This window comes from Aquarana catesbeiana, linkage group LG10 (genome assembly GCF_042186555.1).
Source record: "Aquarana catesbeiana isolate 2022-GZ linkage group LG10, ASM4218655v1, whole genome shotgun sequence".
In the NCBI taxonomy this organism is placed as follows: Eukaryota; Metazoa; Chordata; class Amphibia; order Anura; family Ranidae; genus Aquarana; species Aquarana catesbeiana.
Window position 1 is genome coordinate 19,835,211 of NC_133333.1, and position 21,149 is coordinate 19,856,359.

The window sequence follows — 21,149 nt, forward strand, 5'->3', positions numbered from 1 at the left end:
ATATATATATATATATATATATATATATATATATATATATATTGTATGGGGGTTTTCTACCAAAAAATACAAATTTAAACATGAACAATAAGTTCCAGAAAAGGCCTGCTCTTCAAGTGGTTAGGGCTAGATTGAATACAGAATTCCCTCTAGTGGCTTGTCTTAATATTTATTGTAATAACTATAGGAAAGCACAAGCATGTGACAATGTAAGTAAGGTCAAAATTTTTGCTTAAATGTAAACATTCCTGAACAACGATGGCGCATCTTTCCGGAGAGAAAAGGCAATTTAATGCATTGTCAGGAGGGGGGAGTACTGTGATACATGGAAGTGTTACACTCATACAGAACATGTCATACATGAACAAGATATTTAATGCCAGTTTGACTTTGAACTTTCAGTCCTAGCAATATACATTTATTGTTCCCCTGAATTTATCAATGGCCGTTCCTGTTTTCACAAGCAGGCATCCCAAGATGTTTAGGGATCCTAATTAAACTGGTGGAGGATAAGGATGGCGGTGAGTGTGGAAAAGAGCAGGAAAATGACTTCCCCATTGCTTGGATCAGTAATGCCGTTTCCCCCATTTCTTGTAGCGCCGTTTCCCCCATTTCTTGTAGTGCCACTTCCCCCATTGTTTGTAGTGCCGTTTCCCCCATTGTTTGTAGTGCCATTTCCCCCCTTGCTCGGAGTAGTGGTGCTCGGAGTAGTAGTGCGCGGAGTAGTGGTGCTCGGAGTAGTAGTGCTCGGAGTAGTAGTGCGCGGAGTAGTAGTGCGCGGAGTAGTAGCGCTGGGATTGATGGTGGTGCTTTCACAAGTAAAGTTATTTAAAACAGTCATATAATTCATAGTAGAGGAAAGGTTTTGAGCATCACACAGGGATTTAGTACCACATCCTCGAATCGTTGAAGTAGAAGAGGTGCTTCCTGCAGGAAGAGAATTTTAACACAAGTGACATTTAACTCCTGACTTTCATTAAAACAGATGCAACCCTAAGATGAAAGACCTCAGTTTTGTTCAAGCGTATCCCATACAATTGACTTTTATTCAAATAAAATGTTTTTTACTATTTTATTGTAACCATTTGGAACTTCTTTGTTTCCGATCTCCTGCAGCCTCGCTGCAACCGCTTTCCGTCTATATAGACTCCAACGATGGCTGCATGGCATTTCTCAGGGTGGGTTTCCTGATGGTGACAGCAGTGGACCATGCCTAATGTATGTCTATACACCCAGCCTTGGGTGATATTTTTTAGGGGGGCAGCGCCCCCCCCTCCCCAGGGGACCACGCTATAGCTGAATGACAGCTACAGCACAGTCGTCCAGTTCTGGGAGGGCATCCAACAGTGGCGGCTGGTGCTCAATTTTTTGGGGGGCAGCAAACAAATCTGTGCCCCTTCACTCCCCCCACCCAGTCCCCCGTCTCTTGATTGATCGATCTCCCGCTCTAGTGCCTATTTTCTCGCCCGTCACCCGCCAGGTCGCCCACCAGCCTCGCACTTACCCCAATCTAGGTTGCGGCTTGGGCTTTTTTCCCCCTGCATCTCCTCCTCAGTCGCTTCTCCTCCCGGCCAATCTGGTCTTAGTACTTCCGGCCAATCGGGTCTTAGGACTCCCAGCAAAATTGCTGGGAGGAGAAGCAGCAAGACATTAGTGTATATTAATTTGCTAAAGTCACACAAGTGGGTGGGCTCGGGGCGCAGTGCTCTTCGCCCCGAGCCCATCCTTTTTGAAGCCAAGTAGAGCCTCAGGCTCTAATCGTGCTTCAAAAAGAAAAAAAGAAAACATTGAAATCTATGCGTCCGGTGCCCTGCATGGAGATTAGGGGCCGGGCGCAAGGATTAGGGGGGCGGCGCCCCTGCGCCCCTTATGAGAGACTACCACTAGTGTCCTTTGGTGCCCTCTCAGAACTGTGCCCACCTGCTGCTTTGGACACAGCTGATCACAGGTCAGGGGAAAAGAGCCAATCACAGTGGCTCTTAACAAGGTGATCAGCTGTGTCCAATCACAGCTGATCACGATCTAAACACAGTTGCCGGATATCGGCATTCCTTTCCCCGGTGCAGCCTATCAGTGCCCATTAGTGCCACATATCAGTGCAGCTTCATCAGTGCCTCCTCCTCAGTGCCACCTCATTCTCTGCTCCACTGACCACATATGTGGCATGAATCGTTTCTCAGACTAAGGAAGGCCTAGCTGTTCACTGTGAATGGCTGCAGCTTCCTCATCAGATCCTGAGGCAAGAACGGTATACTGCAGCTGGGGTGGGACACATTTAGATGAAATGGGCAGCACAAAACCAAAATACACCACTGCACCCAGCTCCATAAAGATATGGTTTGATGGGTTTGGTGTGTCCTGCACAGAGTCCCGACCTCAACCCTATTGAACAGCTTTGGGATTAGTTGGAACACTGATAGCGAGCCAGGTCTTCCCATCCAACACCAGTACCTGACTTCACAGGCTCTTTTGCCTGAATGGGCACGAATTCCCACCAGTGCACTCCAAAATGTTGTGGAAAATCTTCCTAGAAGAGTGGAGGCTGTTACAGCTAGAGACGAGCCGAATGTATCTGAGTTTGGTTTGTGGGAGTTTTTCGCAACTGTGCTGAAGTTCAAAATGTAATATGAACCCCACTGAAGTCAATGGAAGCCGAATCTTAAAAATTGGTTCTCTCCATTTTCAAGACATAGAGGCTAGGGATAGTCAAACAAATGGCATGGGGGGCATGTACTAACATGGAACAAAAAAAAAGTACCATTTGGACGGGGAGCAGCAATGTTAATAATGCTTAAAGTGAAACATTAAATATGGCCAATAATATGCTTGCCTTAAACCTGCCTGTGAAGTGGCACATTCGTATGATGTAGAAACACCTATACCAAGCGTTAAGTCCATAATACCATGTGGGCCTGTAGGTAGAAACACTAAAGACTTCTCCGGGCTGCTGTGGATGAAGACCATGGAGTAGAGGTAAAACAGAAAATCACAGATAAACAGTGCTCAGGACCTTTAGTAGGGGTGGGGCTAATTATAGACAAGTCACCATATCATATAGGATCCATCGTCATAGGGGGACTGCTATGTAAACAAAGAATTAGTAAAACTTGTGATTAACTTATTAGCCCTTTAGTAAGTTAATCCCTTGGCACCAAGTGGCCGCATATTTGCGTGAATTGGTGCAGATACAGCTGTGCCGAGAGGGCATTCCCTGGGCGCTCCTGGCATGGTTACCAGCAGCTAACGGAAAGCTCACAATCACGGCTTTGCGATCAGGAGCTTTCCGATCATGTGACAGCCAATCACGGCGGTCACATGATCAGAAACCCTGCCCACCTCCCAGCATCCCAAATCTTTTAAAGGACCAAGAGGTGCTGGCACCAAGAGGTTACCCTCTTAAGGTCCGCCCCATAGGTGTTATACTGCTACAGGGTGGCATGTCTGCGCCGGATCTTGTATATACAATATATATTATCTGGCTCTTCCAGGGGGGGTGCGCATGCACACTGCCGGCGGCTCACTCCCGCTGTGATCTTTCACAGCGGGAGCCCAGAGGTGGGTACAGTGAACTCGATGTCCGCCAGCACCCGACGATCATCCAGCACAGAGCGCCGATCATCCAGCACAGAGACAGAAAGCCACTTTGCCTATGTAAACGAAGCAGATCGCCGTTCTGACAGGAGGGAAGGCATGGCTCCTGTGTTTCTGCAAAGCAGGAACAAGGATCCATGTCTTCCCCTAGTGAAAGCATCTCACACTGTTTAGAAAAACACTTGCTAGGCACACAATTAACCCTTTGATTGCCCCGGATGTTTAACCCCTTCCCAGTCAGTGTCATTAGTACAGTGACAGTGTATATTTTTTAGCACTGATCACTGTATGTGTCACTGTTCCCCAAAAAGTGTCAATTAGTGTCAGATTGTTCGCCGCAAATATCGCAGTCCCGCTGATCGCTGCCATTACTAGTAAAAAATAAATACATTTTAAATAAAAATATCCCAAAATTTGTAGAAACTATCACTTTTGCGCAAACTATTTAATATACACTTATTGGTATTTTTGTTTTCCAAAAATATGTAGCAGAGTACATATTGGCCTAAATTTATGAAGAAATTAGATTTTTCTATTTTTTTTATTGGATGTGTTTTATAGCAGAAAGTAAAAAATATTGTTTTTTTTTTTTTTAATTGTTGTTGGTTTTGTTTATAACGCAAAAAAAAACCCTAACAGAAATGCAGAGGTGATCAAATACTACCAAAAGAAAGATCTATTTCTGGAAAAAAAGGACATCAATCTTATTTGGGTACAGCGTCGCACGACTGCGCATTTGTCACATAAAATAACGCAGTTACGTATTGCAAAAAATGGGCTGGTCATGTTTTATTAATTCTTGGTATTTGTTTATGTAAGGGCAATGATGGGAGATTGGTATTCATGTTCTTCAGTGGATCTGCCTTTTTCCCTCCCTTTCAATTCATTCTATAATACATAAATATGGTGGTTGCCTTCAATTCCATGACTTGACAAAGCGCAAGCGCGCAAAACACGTCATCATGGGAACCCCTGATGTTTTGCAGTCCACGCCAACCCTCTGAGTCTCTCTCCTGATTTCCTTCCAGAGACTGGTGGGCGTCATCCTTGGCGTGGCGGCACCCCTCCAGTGCAGGCCAGTCAAGTTCCTCCACCCCAAACTCGCTCATCCATGTTGTTATGGACCTTGCTTTGTCCACTGGTCCAAATCATTTGGTGGAGGGGGAATTATGGTGTGGGGGTTGTTTTTCAGGGGTTGGGCTTGGCCCCTTAGTTCCAGTAAAGGGAACACTTAAGGCGTCAGCATACCAAGACATTTTGGACAATTTTGTGCTCCCAACTTTGTGGGAACAGTTTGGGGGAAAATTCACAGGGACCCTTCCTGTTCCAACATGACTGCGCACAGTGCACAAAGAAGAGTACATAAAGATATGGATGAGCAAGTTTGGGGTGGAGGAACTTGACTGGCCTGCACAGAGTCCTGACCGCAACCCGATAGAACACCTTTGGGATGAATTAGAGTGGAGACTGCGAGCCAGGCCTTCTCGTCTAACATCAGTGCCTGACCTCACAAATGCGCTTCTGGAAGAATGGTCAAACATTCCCATAGACACACTCTTAAACCTTGTGGACGGCCTTCCCAGAAGAGTTGAAGCTGTTAGAGGTGCAAAGGGTGGGTCAACTCAATATTGAACCCTACGGACTAAGACTGGGATGCCATTAAAGTTCATGTGCGTCAAGGCAAGCATCACAATACCTTTAGTGATATAGTGTATATCATTTGTTCCCTCCAGGGTACACCCAACGGCCAAGTCCTCCTCTGGTCCTGTATAAGCTTGAAGTTAATTCTGGTTGGAGATTACACAAGGTTCAGGACTCTCTGCCCACCTCTATGTGACAGCACTGGGCCAATCACCAAGCACCAACACTGTCACATGGGAAGGAATATACTAGAACAAGACACATTTTCATCACGAAACTGCAATATGTAAGGTGTTCTCAAACATGTATGAAATTACCTGACATGTCTGTCCGTGTATAGTTCACACACTGGGTCTCTTGTCCGGTGCAGTTCATGGTGGTGTAAGTCTCACAGGAGCTGGAGCCCGCAGGTCCACATGTTTTGCATTGCACACCATTTGATACTGCGCTCGTTACTGTTGCTGTGGAAATATTAAAACATACACAGATGAATAAACCTAAAGGTGCACTACAGGTTCATTCACCACAATGAGTCTAATGAGGAGCACTGTTGTCATTCTAGGATGGGACTACAGAACACCTCTCCACCTCCTCTTCTCCATGACATAGAGATGATATTTTCTAGTCCTCAGATACAGGGCCACCGATAGGGGGTTACCACTGGTCCTCCTGTAGGGGCCTGGGCATACAGGGGGGCCCGGACAGCAGGAGGATCGGTGGAGCAGTGAATCGAATGATGGCAGAACAATGCCCTGTGTGGCTCTCTGCAGCAACTGAAAGCCAGGTTCTCCCCTCTCCCAACAGCTAACTTTCAGCTGCTGGGTGAGAGACACAGATGGCAGGATTTAGTGGGGTGCTGCCATGGGTTGTGCCCACCCAGAATTCAGTTTTGCTCCCCAGTCCGGCCCTGCCATGGATATTGTGCCTGGCTGACGGCCACTGAGTGCCTTCCCCTGCCCACCCCAGCCGGAACTCAGGACCGGGACAAGGAGACGGGAGGCTGGAGCACTGAGAGAAGAAGAGGCAGAGAATAAACAGTCAGGAGGAGATGCGCTGTGTTGTGCTCTCGCCTCGTATCAGAAGAGCGCTTGTCTAAACAGCATATGAGACAGGATCACTCTTAGATTGCATTGGACTATACCATACTTCCTAACTTTTGAACTTCTGAATAAGGGACACTTGAGGTAAGGGACGACTTGCTGGATGTGTAGCGCGCCGCGGCAAAATGTGTGTGTGGCCAAACACTTCCCAGTGGGAGGGAATTAAGTGGAGTGGTTAAACAAGACCCAATGCGTTTATCAATAATGTTAGTGAGAATGGACTTAGCCTCTGTCATGTTGTATCAGGTGGGTTAGTGAGGATGAATTTGACCTTTGCTGTGCTGCATTAGGTTGGTTAGTAGGGCCCATGCCACATTGTATCAGGTAGGTTAGTAACATTGCCTTTGGCCTGTATTACATTGTGTCAGGCAGGTTAGTGAAAATAGACTAACCATGTTGGCCTGTGCCATGTTGAATCAGGCAGGTTGGTGCGGTGAAAAAAAGAGGGGGTAAGAGAGAAAGGTGTAAACGAGAGGGGGGGGAGAAGAGAGAGGTGAGAGAGAAGGGGGTGAAAGAGGGGGGTTCGAGAGAGAGAATGGGCGAGAGAGAAAGGGGGGGTAAGAGAGAGAGGGGATTATGTAGAGAGAGAGAGGAGAGAAAGAGAGAGCGGGGTGAGAGAGAAGAGGTGAGAGAAGGGGGAAGAGAGAGAGAGAGTGGATGAGAAAGAGAGAAGGTTAAAGAGAGAGAGGGGGTTAGAGAAAGATAGGGGAGAGAGAGAGAGAGGTGAGAGATAGGTGAGAGAGAAGGGGGCAAGAGAGAGAGAGGTGAGAGATGGGTGAGAGAGAAGGGGGCAAGAGAGAGAGAGGTGAGAGAGAAGGGGGCAAGAGAGAGAGGGGTTTAGAGAGAGAGGGGGGTTAGAGAGAGAGGGAGAGGGGTGAGAGAGAGAGAAGGGGTGAGAAAGAGGGAGGGGAGAGGGGGGAGAGAGAGGGGGCGGGAGAGAGAGGGGGGTTTGAGAGAGAGAGGAGTTGAGAAAAAGAGGGGGGTGAGAGAGAGGTAGGGAGGTGAGAAAGAGAGAGAAGGGGTGAGAGAGAGAAGGGGTAAGAGAGAGAAGGGGTGAGAGAGAGAAGGAGAGAAGGGGTGAGAGAGAGAAGGAGAGAAGGGGTGAGAGAGAGAAGGGGTGAGAGAGAGAAGGAGAGAAGGGGTGAGAGAGAGAAGGGGTGAGAGAGAGAAGGGGTGAGAGAGAGAAGGGGTGAGAGAGAGAAGGAGAGAAGGTTGAGAGAGAGAAGGGGTGAGAGAGAGAAGGAGAGAAGGTTGAGAGAGAGAAGGGGTGAGAGAGTGAGGGAGGTGAGAGAGACGGGTGAGAAAGAGAGAGAGGGGGTTATAGAGAGAGAGGGGGGTTAGAGAAATATAGGGGGGATGAGAAAAAGAGGGGGTTAGATGAATGGCATGCATGGGAGTCAACCATGAAGGAAGCCTCTCCTAAAGCTCATGCACAAAAAAGGCCGCCTAGAATTTGCCAGGGCCCATTCTGAAAAAGAACAAGAACACTGAGACTCTGTACTCTGGCGTGATAAGACCTAGATAAATGTTTTTGGAATTGATGGCTTCAAATCTGTATGGCTTTGCAAAGGTGAGGAGTACCAAGAAAAATGCATGGTGCCTACAGTGATAAATAGTGGTGTCCTTCTGTGGGGTTGCATGGAGTGCTGTTGGTGTCGGGGAGCTGCATTTCATTGATGGTATCATGAATTCACTGATGTAATGCTCTATATTGAAAGAGAAGATGCTACCATCACTCCGTGCCATTGGTCGTCGGGCACTTTTCCAAAATGACAATGATCCAAAACGCACATCTAAGGCCACTGTTGCATTTCTGAAGAACAGGGTGAAAAGTGATACAGTGGCCAAGCATGTCTCCTGATCTGAACCCAATCGAACACTTATGGGGAATTCTGAAGAGACGAACATCACTCTCCATCCAGGCTCTAAAAGAGGTCATTCTTGAAAAATGGGAAAAGATCGATGTTTCAATATGTCGCCAACTTGTTCATGGCATGCCTAGAAGGCTTGGTGCTGTCCTTACAAATCATGGAGGTCATACAAAATACTAGATGTAGTAGCTTTTGTTGTGGGGTGTATTCATTTTTGCGTCAACTAATTTGAGGAAAACTGAAGATTTTGTAATCTAGTGCCGCGTACACACAATCGGAATTTCCGTCAGAAAAAACTTGGATTTTTTTTCCGATGGGATTCCGCTCAAGCTTGCCTTGCATACACACGCTCACACGAAAGTTCTCTGAACTTTCGACCGTCGAGAACGCGGTGACGTTCAACACAACGACAAGCCGAGAAAATGAAGTTCACTGCTTCCGAGCATGCGTGATTTTTTGCGTGTCCGAATTGCATACAGATGAATGCATTTTCAGATCAGAACTTTTCCCAACCCAAAAAATAGAGAACCTGCCCCCCATCTTTTGCTGGCTGGAATTCTGCCTGCAAAACTCAGATGGAGCATACACACGACCGGAATTTCTGACCAAAAGCTCACATCCGACTTTTGCTGATCGTGTGTATGGGGCATATGTTATAGTATTACTTGACTTTCATGTAATTAGCTAAACAAATGTTCTATAAAACTCAGATTTCTCAGAATTTTGGAACTTGTTCTTGTGTTTATTGAGATATTGATTAAAATCTTACTTTTCAAAAGGGGTGTACTCATTTATGCTGAGCACTTTATATATATTTGTACACACACACTTTTTTTTTTCTTCATGAGGATCTACAAGATGTCATTGTGGATTCAGTCAGTACTGGAACTCAAGTGACTGATAAAGCAATATCCAATGAAAAACTTTGTTCTGTAGTGGATATACCAAGTCAACTGAGTAGGAAGCGTAGATTGACTTACAATTTTGTATTGATGGGGTACAGCCATCTCCATCACAGCAGCTTATACCCATCAAGTACTTGGTGCCAGCCACAGTCATGGAACCAGTGATGTTACATTTGCTTACAGGAGCCCAAGATCGGATGACTCGGTATGACTTTGTTCCATCTGAAAAATTAAGAAAAGTTCTCTAAAATATTGACAGAAACAACGCAAGCCTTATGGTCTTCCAAAGTTGCTTAAAGCAGTATTAAAGGTTTGGCTTAAAAAAAAACAAAAAAAACAAACATGTTATGCTTACCTCCTCTGTGCAGCAGTTTTGCACAGAGCAGCCCCGGATCCTCCCCTTCTTCTTAGGTTCCCCGCAGGTGCTCCTAGCTCCTCCCCCTTGACCAGTGCTCCCAGTAGCAAGCAGCTTCATATGGGGGCACTGGTGCATGCTTGTTCTCGAGCCCTGCTCCATGCGTCCATAAGACCCTAAGACCTGAGGCTCGGCCCGCTGGCTGCTCTCTCCTCATTGGCTCACTGGCTGTGATTGACAGCAATGGGAGCCAAAGGCTCCCACTGCTGTCTTAGCCAATAAGGATAGGGAGTCCCTGGACAGCCGAGGCTGTCATGCACATTGCTGCATTGAAAGGGGGCTCAGGTAAGTGTTGGGGGGGGGTGATGCAAACAAAAGGTTTTTTAGCTAAGAAACCTATAGCCTTTACAATCACTTTAAAGTGGGCCCTATAGTGGACCTATTATCAGATATACTGTATGTTTTATGTTAAGTGCATTCATGCCTAATAATGTGTAAGCATAACACTTTCACAGTCCCCCCCCCCCCCCAACAATGCTTTCATCAACTTTTCTCTATATAAGGATGGCACCATCTTTATTCAGGCATCATCCAGGGCCAACATCTACATCCTGGACACCGCCACTAAACAGCCATTTTTTTTACTGAGCAGCCAATCAGTGCCTGCCCCTGCTGGTGCGTTGGCATTTGCCGCAATGCAAGTTAAGGCAGCGGACACAGAAAAGTGTGAACGAAGCCTTAGATAATAACCCCCCAAAAATGTGCTTTTTATTTTTTAGGCTGTGATAAGTTATTTGTTATTGTGTGATAAATGTATAAAACATACAGTTGCAATAAAAAGTATGTGAACCCTTTTGGAATGATATGGATTTCTGCACAAATTGGTCATAAAATGTGATCTGATCTTCATCTAAGTCACAACAATAGACAATCACAGTCTGCTTAAACTAATAACACACAAAGAATTAAATGTTACCATGTTTTTATTGAACACGCCATGTAAATATTCCCAGTGCAGGTAGAAAAAGTATGTGAACCCCTAGACTAATGAAATCTCCAAGAGCTAATTGGAGTGAGGTGTCAGCCAACTGGAGTCCAATCAATGAGATGAGATTGGAGGTGTTGGTTACAGCTGCCCTGCCCTATAAAAAACACACACCAGTTCTGGGTTTGCTTTTCACAAGAAGCATTGCCTGATGTGAATGAGCTCTCAGAAGACCTACGATTAAGAATTGTTGACTTGCATAAAGCTGGAAAGGGTTCTAAAAGTATCTCCAAAAGCCTTGCTGTTCATCAGTCCACGGTAAGACAAATTTTCTATAAATGGAGAAAGTTCAGCACTGCTGCTACTCCCCCTAGGAGTGGGCGTCCTGTAAAGATGACTGCAAGAGCACAGCGCAGACTGCTCAGTGAGGTGAAGAAGAATCCTAGAGTGTCAGCTAAAGACTTACAAAAGTCTGTGGCATATGCTAACATCCCTGTTAGCGAACCTACGATACGTAAAACACTAAACAAGAATGGATTTCATGGGAGGATACCACAGAGGAAGCCACTGCTGTCCAAAAAAACTTTGCTGCACGTTTACAGTTTGCACAAGAGCACCTGAATGTTCCACAGCAGTACTGGCAAAATATTCTGTGGACCGATGAAACCAAAGTTGAGTTGGTTGGAAGAAACACACAACACTATGTGTGGAGAAAAAGAGGCACAACACACCAACATCAAAACCTCATCCCAACTGTGAAGTATGGTGGTGGGGGCATCATGGTTTTGGGCTGCTTTGCTGTGTCAGGGCCTGAACGGATTGCTATCATCGAAGGAAAAATGAATTTCCAAGTTTATCAAGACATTTTGCAGGAGAACTCAAGACCATCTGTCCACCAGCTGAAGCTCAACAGAAGATGGGCGTTGCAGCAGGACAACGACCCAAAGCATAGAAGTAAATCAACAACAGAATGGCTTAGAAAATACGCCTTCTGGAGTGGCCCAGTCAGAGTCCTGACCTCAACCCGATTGAGATGCTGTGGCATGAACTCAAGAAAGCGATTCACACCAGACATCCCAAGAATATTGCTGAACTGAAACAGTTCTGTAAAGAGGAATGGTCAAGATTTACTCCTGACCATTGTGCACGTCTGATCTGCAACTACAGGAAACGTTTGGTTGAAGTTATTGCTGCCAAAGGAGGTTCAACCAGTTAATATATCCAAGGGTTCACATACTTTTTCCACCTGCACTGTGAATGTTTACATAGTGTGTTCAATAAAAACATGTTAACATTTAATTCTTTGTGTGTTATTAGTTTAAGCAGACTGTGATTGTCTATTGTTGTGACTTAGATGAAGATCAGATCACATTTTATGACCAATTTGTGCAGAAATCCATATCATTCCAAAAGGGTTCACATACTTTTTATTGCAACTGTACAATAAAAGCCAAGAATGACTTTTTTGATTTGAAAACAAACATTAGAGCTATTATTATGCAGCTGACAAAATAATATTCTGAGATTTATATTTAGCCCCTCCTGATTTTTAGATGTTTGTACAGAAGGAAGAAAGTTTACAGATGAGAGCGAACCAAAAGAATATAAAAATGTTTCTTACTTGTGGATATCACGTAAGCGGACGCACATCTAGAATTTGGAGGGATTACACTTAATGAGGAGTTACATGTTAGGGAATTCCCGGATGAGCAGACGACACATGAAGTGCCTAAAATATAAAATAATTACATTAAAGATGAACTTCAAAACTGATAAACTCTGCTCTCTCCTCCTTTCAGCATCTCCTTTGTACTGCAGTGCATCTGATTGGCTGCTTATTTATTCTCCCTCTCCCAGTATAAGGCTGATGCCTCGTACAATTCAAGTGCTTACACTGCTTTCATTAAAAAAAAAAAAGAAAAAAACATTTAAAATGTTACTAAACCCAGGACTCTGCATTCACTATATCTGGTCTCCCACAGTACACAGAACATGGAAATGCAATTATTTTAGTAAATATAAACTGCTAAATACCTTTTTCTCATCAGCAGTATATAGCAGTCTTGTGACTTCTATCAGTGTCTGGTTAAAGCTGTTAGGAGGAGTTTTCATTCTCCTCTGACTGTCCTTTGAGGCTGCAGGACCCCTGACCCTCTGTCTGGACAATTCTGATTGGCCCTGTGCTGATCACATGTACTCTCCCAAGAAAAAAAAATTCTCAAGCAATTCAAACCAAACTGAGCATGTGCAGCTTGCCCCCAAGGCTCTGTTCTATCAGCAGATGAATTGGGGACTGTGGAAGAAGGGGAAGATCAGAGAAGACAGGATCAAACAGCCTTTTTACACAATGCAGAGGATTAACCCCTTAGGTTCTACAGTGAGTATAACAAGCATGCTATTCTGCATATACAGACAGATTTCACTGTTGTGGGTTTAGTAACACTTTAATGATTTATTAATATGTTTGGGGGTACCAAGGCATTTCGAAGAAAAAGTCATTTCGATTGTAGTAGTTGACATTTTCCTGCAAATGTTTTTCTTTCTTTTCTTTTTTATTAACAGCATGTGGATCTCTGGGATCCTCCAAGATACATATCAGACCTTAAGGCCAGTTTCACCTACACTATATTACCAAAATTATTGAGACGCCTGCCTTTACACGCATATGAACTGTAATGGCATCCCAGTCTTAGTCCGTAGGGTTCAATATTGAGTTGGCCCACCCTTTGCAGCTATAACAGCTTCAACTCTTCTGGGAAGGCCGTCCACAAGGTTTAGGAGTGTGTCTATGGGAATGTTTGACCATTCTTCCAGAAGAGCATTTGTGAGGTCAGGCAGTGATGTTGCACGGGAAGGCCTGGCTTGCAGTCTCCACTCTAATTCATCCCAAAAGTGTTCTATTGGGTTGAGGCCAGGACTCTGTGCAGGCCAGTCCAATTCCTCCACCCCAAACTCTCTCACCCATGTCTTTATGGACCTTGCATTGTGCACTGGTCCAAATCATTTGATGGAGGGGGGATTATGGTGGGGGGTTGTTTTTCAGGGGTTGGGCTTGGCCCCTTAGTTTCAGTGAAGGGAACTCTTAAGGCGTCAGCATACCAAGACATTTTGGACAATTTCATGCTCCCAACTTTGTAGGAACAATTTGGGGATGGCCCCTTCCTGTTCCAACGTGACTGCACACCATTGCACAAAGCAAGGTCCGTAAAGACATGGATGAGCGAGTCTGGGGTGGAGGAACTTGACTGGCCTGCACAGTTTGGGGATGACCCAGTGGCAGGCGCTTCACTAGAGGCGCAGGGGGCACCGCCCCCCTAATCCATGTGCCTGGCCCCTAATCTCATTCTAGGATGCTGGACGCATGGACTTCAATTGTTTTTTTTTTTAAGCATATGGTTGAAGCCTGAGGCTCTAATTGGCTTCAAAAAAGGGTGGGCTCGGAGTGCAGAGCACTGCGCCCTGAGCCCACGCAGTTGTGTGACATTAGCAAATTATTATTCGCTAATGGCTTTTCATTCCAGCCAATCAGGAAGCAGGTCCTGAGACCCAATTGGCCAGGGAGTCCTTGCCAATCAGGTCTGAGGACCCACTTCCTGTTCGGCTGGGAGGAGAAGCAACGGCCCCGACTCTTCCCTCGGCAAGCTGGAGCAAGGAGCAGCAGGTGGAGGGGCAGCAACAGCATCTTTAAGCTTCCAGGAGCCCTACACCGGATCCAGCACCACCTCGTCATCGACCTCCTAAGGTAAGGCCACTGATCACCGCCTTCCCGTGCGTCACACAGGGGGGGTTTGCGGTAGTACGAGTAAGGAGGCCAGGTATTGAGCACCAGCTGCCACCGGGATGGTCCCTTCCTGTTCCAACATGGCTGCGCACCAGTTCACAAAGCAAGGTCCATAAAGACATGGAAGAGCGAGTTTGGGGTGGAGGAACTTGACTGGCCTGCACAGAGTCCTGACCTCAACCCAATAGAACACCTTTGGAATGTGTGAATTTGATGTGGTTTTCACCGCATCCAATTCGCATGACATGTGATTGCAATTGGCTCTCAATGGAGCTGGTTCACCCATATCCGGAGCGGCCACGGTGCGAATTCCAAAAGGGTCCTGTGCGTTTTTGGGTCCGGTTCAGGTGCCAATTCAGGCAAAAATTCAGACCTGAATCGCACCTGAACAGGTGAACAGAAATGCACCGGACCCCATGCTGCAAACCACAGCCACACAACTGTGAACCCAGCCTAAGTGTCATGTATGTATTTTGGAGGGATTCCTAGTGGTCTCATTCCAATTTTTACAAAAAAACTAACCAGCAGGGAATTGTCAGCTAAAGAGAAGCTCCAGTCTCCCCCCAAAAAAAATTAAAAGACAGCAGCTACAAATACTGTACAGTAGCTGCTGACTTTTAATACAAGGACACTTACCTGTCCCAGGATCCAGCGCTGTCCTCACTCGAGCCGATTCTTCAGTTGGCTTTGGACCCAGGCACCGGCATCTCAACTAAGGGGGATACAGCTTCACATCCGGCTTCCCTCTGTGCATGTGCGAGCCGCGCTGCGAAGTTCAGCTTGCATCGGGTGCCTGTCAAAACCAGGTATAGATATTGTACTAAAGCGCTGATATGTCCAATGTATAAAAAGAATGTGCAAATTATGCTAAATATGAAGTGAAGAAATGAAATAAAAAAATTGAAGTGAAAAAATGAAGTGAAAAAAATGAAGTGAAAAAAATAGGAAATATCCAAATAATCAAGCAGCTCCCATATATAGAAGTGTTCTGATACACTCAGGTATAAATAAATCTTGTCAATAAATAGTGCGCTAAGATTAACTTCCTATTAAAGTGAAAAAATGTAGAATATTGTAGCAATTAACCATACCATAGAACATAAATACTAAATGGGTTTCCTAAGTGAAAATACAGACACAAGTGCCTAAGGCAGATATGATACCTAAAATTCCAACCTATGTAGGATATACACAATCAGATAAAAATGTCAGATAAAAATGTATAAATCATAACCCTAGAGGATATATAAATAGAAATTGTAGATGAGCATAGGGAGAAAACCACCACAGTTCACTGTTGATTGCTTCAGTGGATAGCTATCTGGACCGTAAATCTCTCCCCTGTGCTACTGATGTATCCAGCTGGTTGTTATTTTAAAATCCTCCCATCATGTATTTCATTCATGAAACCAAAAATTATCATTGCACAATGATCAAAAGCTCTCTGGTACTTTCTTTGATAAAACATATGTGTTTACACTCACATGGGATACAAAGTAACAGCGCTTTGAAACAATCAGTCGCTGACCTCGATCTCCCTCCTCTCACCGCTTACTGTGTCAAACACACAGGCATGGATGACATCACTGGCTCCTCCCGACGTGTTGCGTCACATGTCACGTGACTTTATCAAGGGTAGCCATGTCACTGCATGACTCCATATTTATACTTATATTAGTGTGCCGGTTGCCATAGTGACTTCGGTGGTCATTGGAACATCATGTTGATTCAGAGCTCGTAAGCTTTATTAGATGATATAGACACATCACAACAATTCAAACAATCAGATAAACATTTTAAAAACTACATCAAAGTATAAAAATAAAAATGTGAATCAAGACCTTATTTATCACTTGTAACACGGGCTGCTGATTTCCTGCTCCCTCTAGTGGTCAATCTAATGTAATTGGTTGAGACTAACAGCACATAGATTCAATCATTAGTGATGAATGCAAATGTCAACAGACAAAATTTTTTTTACAGGAAAAAACTTTTTCCAAATAGATTACAAAGATCAAGGCTAATTACTCGGTATTCCGGTCTATCTACCTACGTGTATATACAATAAAATCATTACAATACATATTCAAAAAGATAGAATAGACAAAAATATCTTGATATATATAAATTAAAAATTATATGTAAAAACCTACCCAGAAAAAAATGTTTTGCCCATAAAAAATGTTTTTCCGTAAAAGAATAATTTTTTAAATAAGAACAATGAGTAAAAGAATTATTAATAATATTTGGATGCAAATTATTATTAGATATTTTTTTTTTTTAAAAGTCAGAGATAAAACAATTCAAATCGAATTCAATGTTTACGCCTCTGGGGGCAAAAGTATCAATTTCAAATATCCATCTGGATTCACTTTTTCTGAGTTCTCTTATTTTATTACTCCCTCTCCAATGAGGCTTGTATTTATCTATGGCCCAAAATGTAAGTAACGTTGGATCCTTATTATGGTGAGAAGCCAAATGACGTGACACACTGTTTTTTAGGGAAACCATTCCTGGTGTTCTGTATATGCTCTCTTAAACGTTTCCATAAGGGGCGTTTAGTTCTCCTTATATATTGTAATGAGCACGAACACTGTAACATATATATGACCCCTTCAGTTCTGCAGGAAATGAAATCTTTAATAAAATATTCCTTATTGGTACTAGTGGATGCAAAGCTGGTGCATTTTTGACCACTAAAATTCGTATGTTTGCAAGCATAGCACCTTTTACAGGGAAAAAATCCCTTTCCCTGCAAAAAAGACAATTTGTTGGATTTTTTGGGGGGATCCACAATATTTTTATACACCAAGTCCCTCAGAGTAGGGGCCCTTCTATAAACAAAACAAGGTCTATCTGGCAGGATCAATTTTAATTGCTTATCTGCCTTGAGGAGTTTAGTAACAATCTGTTTAATTTCTCTGTGTTGGATGTTATAATTCATTATAAGTGGGATATCAGGAAACTTAGATATTTGCTTTTCTTTGTCCTGGATAAGTGAATCTCTTGGGATTCGATAAACTTCTTTTATCTTCTCTTTGATGAAATCTTCATTATAACCTTTCGATACAAACTTTGTGCCCAATGATTTAGCTTGTTTTAGAAAGATACTATCATCAGAGCAATTTCTTCTGAGGCGTACCATTTGACCCTTGGAATATTTATTAGCCATGGATCATAGTGGCAGCTATCTACTAGGATGTAGCCGCTTCTCTCCACGGGTTTGAAAAAAGTTTGAGTATTTATAACACCCTTATCCAGTTGTATTGTTAGATCCAGAAAATTCACCATACTCTTGCTAATCTCATAGGACAATTTAATATTTTTCTGATTATTATTTAGTTTCTCAAAAAAATCTTATTAGGCTCTCTTCATCACCTTTCCATATCAAGATACAATCATCTATAAATCTCCTGTAAAGAACTAAATCTTCTGGCATATCAGAGTAAATCACCTGCTCCTCCCATTTGGCCATGAAAATATTGGCAACACTAGATGCATATTTGGCACCCATTCCTATACCATTAAGTTGCCTATAACATTCACCGTTATGCCAAAAGTAATTGTGTTGTAGTCGTAAGCCAAACACCTTACAATAAAATGCTTTTGTTTGGAAATAAGGCTGCTGTATTGATCCATAGCCCATTCTGAGGCAGTAACGGCTTCCTCATGGTCTATTATGGTGTATAGTGATGATACATCTGCTGTAGCTATAACATAATTAAATTCCGATCTAAGTTTGACACTATTTAATATCTGTATTAAATGTTTAGTGCCCTTCAAATAAGAGACCGTTTTAGACACTAAGGGTTGTACAAAATTATCCACATACTGACCTATTCTTGCATTAAAGGGGTTGTAAAGGTAAAAAATGTTTCACCTTAATGCATTCTATGCATTAAGGTGAAAAAACTTCTGACAATACCGCCGCCCCCAGCCCCCCCGTTTTACTTACCTGACGCCTCGAAAGTCAGCTTCTCGTTCCCGACATCTATTCCTCCGCTCACCCTGGCCGCTGATTGGCTACAGTAGATGGATTGGAAGCAGCGCAGCCATTGGCTTGCGCTGCTGTCAATCACATCCAATGACGCGGCGCGCTGGGGGACAGGGCCGAGTGATACAGTGAGTGGCTATAGCCACCGGCTGTATCACGGGAGCGCGCCCGCAAGCACTAACCACCATGCGAGGGAGCTCGCATTAAGGTGGCTAATGCTTGCGAGGAGGAGCTGAAACAGCCGCCGAGGGACCCCAGAAGACCAGGTTCGGTGCCACTCTGTGCAGAACGAGCTGCACAGTGAAGGTAAGTATAACATGTTTGTTATTTAAAAAAAAAAAAAAAATTACCTTTACAACCCCTTTAATGGACTGGATCCCATTTATAATGGGTCTTCCCGGTGGGTGTGTTTGGTTTTTATGAATTTTCAGAACTGTATAAATTATCGGAATCCTACATGTATCTGGTACCAAAAATTTTGCCTCTATTTTCGTTAAAATATTTTTCATGCTTCCTCTTAATACTAGCTCTGATAATTCTTCCTTATATACCCCTTTTGGGTTCCTCTTTAGTTTAATGTAGGTATTAACATCATTCAGTTGATCCTGCAATTCCTTATAATAATATTCTTTGGATAAAACCACGATTGCTCCCCCTTTATCAGCAGGTCTGATTATTATTTGCTTATTCTTCTCCAATTCCTTGATTCCTTTTTTGATACTTTGCGGATCACTTGTTCTTTTAATTTTTAGTTTTTCCAAATCCTGTATAACCATCTGGTTGAACACCTCTATTTGCTCATTATTAGAGACTTGGGGATTGAACAAAGATTTGTTTCTTAGTTGACTATGTATGATTCTTCCAGGTGTATCAACTTTATCATGCCTGGTGCTTGGAGTCTGATTCATCATATATTTTTTTATGTTCAATTTCCTCTTAAACTTCTGAATGCCCGCATACATTTCAAGTTTACTTAAATTACGGTTCGGCGCATATTTAAGCCCTTTGTCCAATGTTAGTAGTTCTGTCCTTGTTAGTTCAGTTCCACTTAGATTCCGCGAATTGTCTTTTTTCCAGGGAAAGGGATTTTTTCCCTGTAAAAGGTGCTATGCTTGCAAAAAAACGAATTTTAGTGGTCAAAATGCACCAGCTTTGCATCCACTAGTACCAATAAGGAATATTTTATTAAAGATTTAATTTCCTGCAGAACTGAAGGGGTCATATATATGTTACAGTGTTCGTGCTCATTACAATATATAAGGAGAACTAAACGCCCCTTATGGAAACGTTTAAGAGAGCATATACAGAACGGTTTCCCTAAACACAGTGTGTCACGTCATTTCGCTTCTCACCATAATAAGGATCCAACGTCACTTAAGTTTTGGGCCATAGAAAAATACAAGCCTCATTGGAGAGGGAGTAATAAAATAAAAGAACTCAAAAGTGAATCCAGATGGATATTTAAAATGAATACTTTTGCCCCCAAAGGCTTAAACATTGAATTCGATTTGAATTGTTTTATCTTGACTTTAAAAAAAATATATATCTAAAAATAATTTGCATCCAAATATTATTAATAATTCTTTTACTCATTGTTCTTATTTAAAAAATGATTCTTTTATGGAAAAAAAATTTTATGGCCAAAAAATTTTTTTATGGCTATGTTTTTACATATAATTTTTAATTTATATATATCAAGATATTTTTGTCTATTCTATCTTTTTGAATATGTATTTTGTAATGATTTTATTGTATATACACGTAGGTAGATAGACCGGAATACTGAGTAATTAGCCTTGATCTTTGTAATCTATTTGGAAAAAGTTTTTTTTCCTGTAAAAAATTTTTTGTCTGTTGACATTTGCATTCATCACTAATGATTGAATCTATGTGCTGTTAGTCTCAACCAATTACATTAGATTGACCACTAGAGGGAGCAGGAAATCACCAGCCCGTGTTACAAGTGATAAATAGGGATGAGCCGAACACCCCCCTGTTCGGTTCGCACCAGAACATGCGAACAGGAAAAAAGTTAGTTCGAACACGCGAACAGCGTTAAAGTCTATAAGACACGAACATGAATAATCAAAAGTGCTAATTTTAAAAGCTTACATGCAAGTTATTGTCATAAAAAGTGTTTGGGGACCTGGGTCCTGCCCCAGGGGACATGGATCAATGCAAAAAATAGTTTTAAAAACGGCCGTTTTTTCCGGAGCAGTGATTTTAATAATGCTTAAAGTCAAACAATAAAAGTGTAATATCCCTTTAAATTTCGAACCTGGGGGGTGTCTATAGTATGCCTGTAAAGGGGCGCATGTTTCCCGTGTTTAGAACAGTCTGACAGCAAAATGACATTTCAAAGAAAAAAAGTCATTTAAAAATACTCGCGGCTATTGCATTGCCGGTTCGACAATACACATAAAAGTTCATTGATAAAAACGGCATGGGAATTCCCCACAGGGGAACCCCGAACCAAAATTAAAAAAAAAAATGATGTGGGGGTCCCCCTAAATTCCATACCAGGCCCTTCAGGTCTGGTATGGATATTAAGGGGAACCCCGGCCAAAATTTAAAAAAAAATGATGTGGGGTCCCCCTAAATTCAATACCAGACCCTTCAGGTCTGGTATGGATTTTAAGGGGAACCCCGCGCCAAAATTAAAAAAAGAAAGGGTGTGGGGTCCCCCAAAAATCCATACCAGACCCTTATCCGAGCACGCAACCTAGCAGGCCGCAGGAAAAGAGGGGGGACGAGAGAGCGCCCCCCCTCCTGAACCGTACCAGGCCACATGCCCTCAACATTGGGAGGGTGCTTTGGGGTAGCCCCCAAAACACCTTGTCCCCATGTTGATGGGGACAAGGGCCTCATCCCCACAATCCTGGCTGGTGGTTGTGGGGGTCTGCGGGCGGGGGGCTTATCGGAATCT

At 43.2% G+C, this 21,149-nt stretch overlaps 1 protein-coding gene across 1 annotated transcript in view; it reads right to left on the minus strand.

Annotated features, from left to right (window-relative positions):
• Positions 1–268: 268 nt before the first annotated feature.
• The window catches only part of LOC141110424 (uncharacterized), a 53,283-nt gene continuing 32,402 nt past the window's right edge, over positions 269–21,149 (minus strand). The window contains exons 6-11 of the mRNA XM_073601768.1: positions 12,070–12,177; positions 9,689–9,691; positions 9,184–9,330; positions 5,550–5,693; positions 780–927; positions 269–590 (exon numbers count right to left, since the gene is read on the minus strand). Coding sequence (XP_073457869.1) covers positions 491–590; positions 780–927; positions 5,550–5,693; positions 9,184–9,330; positions 9,689–9,691; positions 12,070–12,177 — 650 coding nt within the window. The 3' untranslated portion in view covers positions 269–490. The remainder of the gene's footprint in view (positions 591–779; positions 928–5,549; positions 5,694–9,183; positions 9,331–9,688; positions 9,692–12,069; positions 12,178–21,149) is intronic.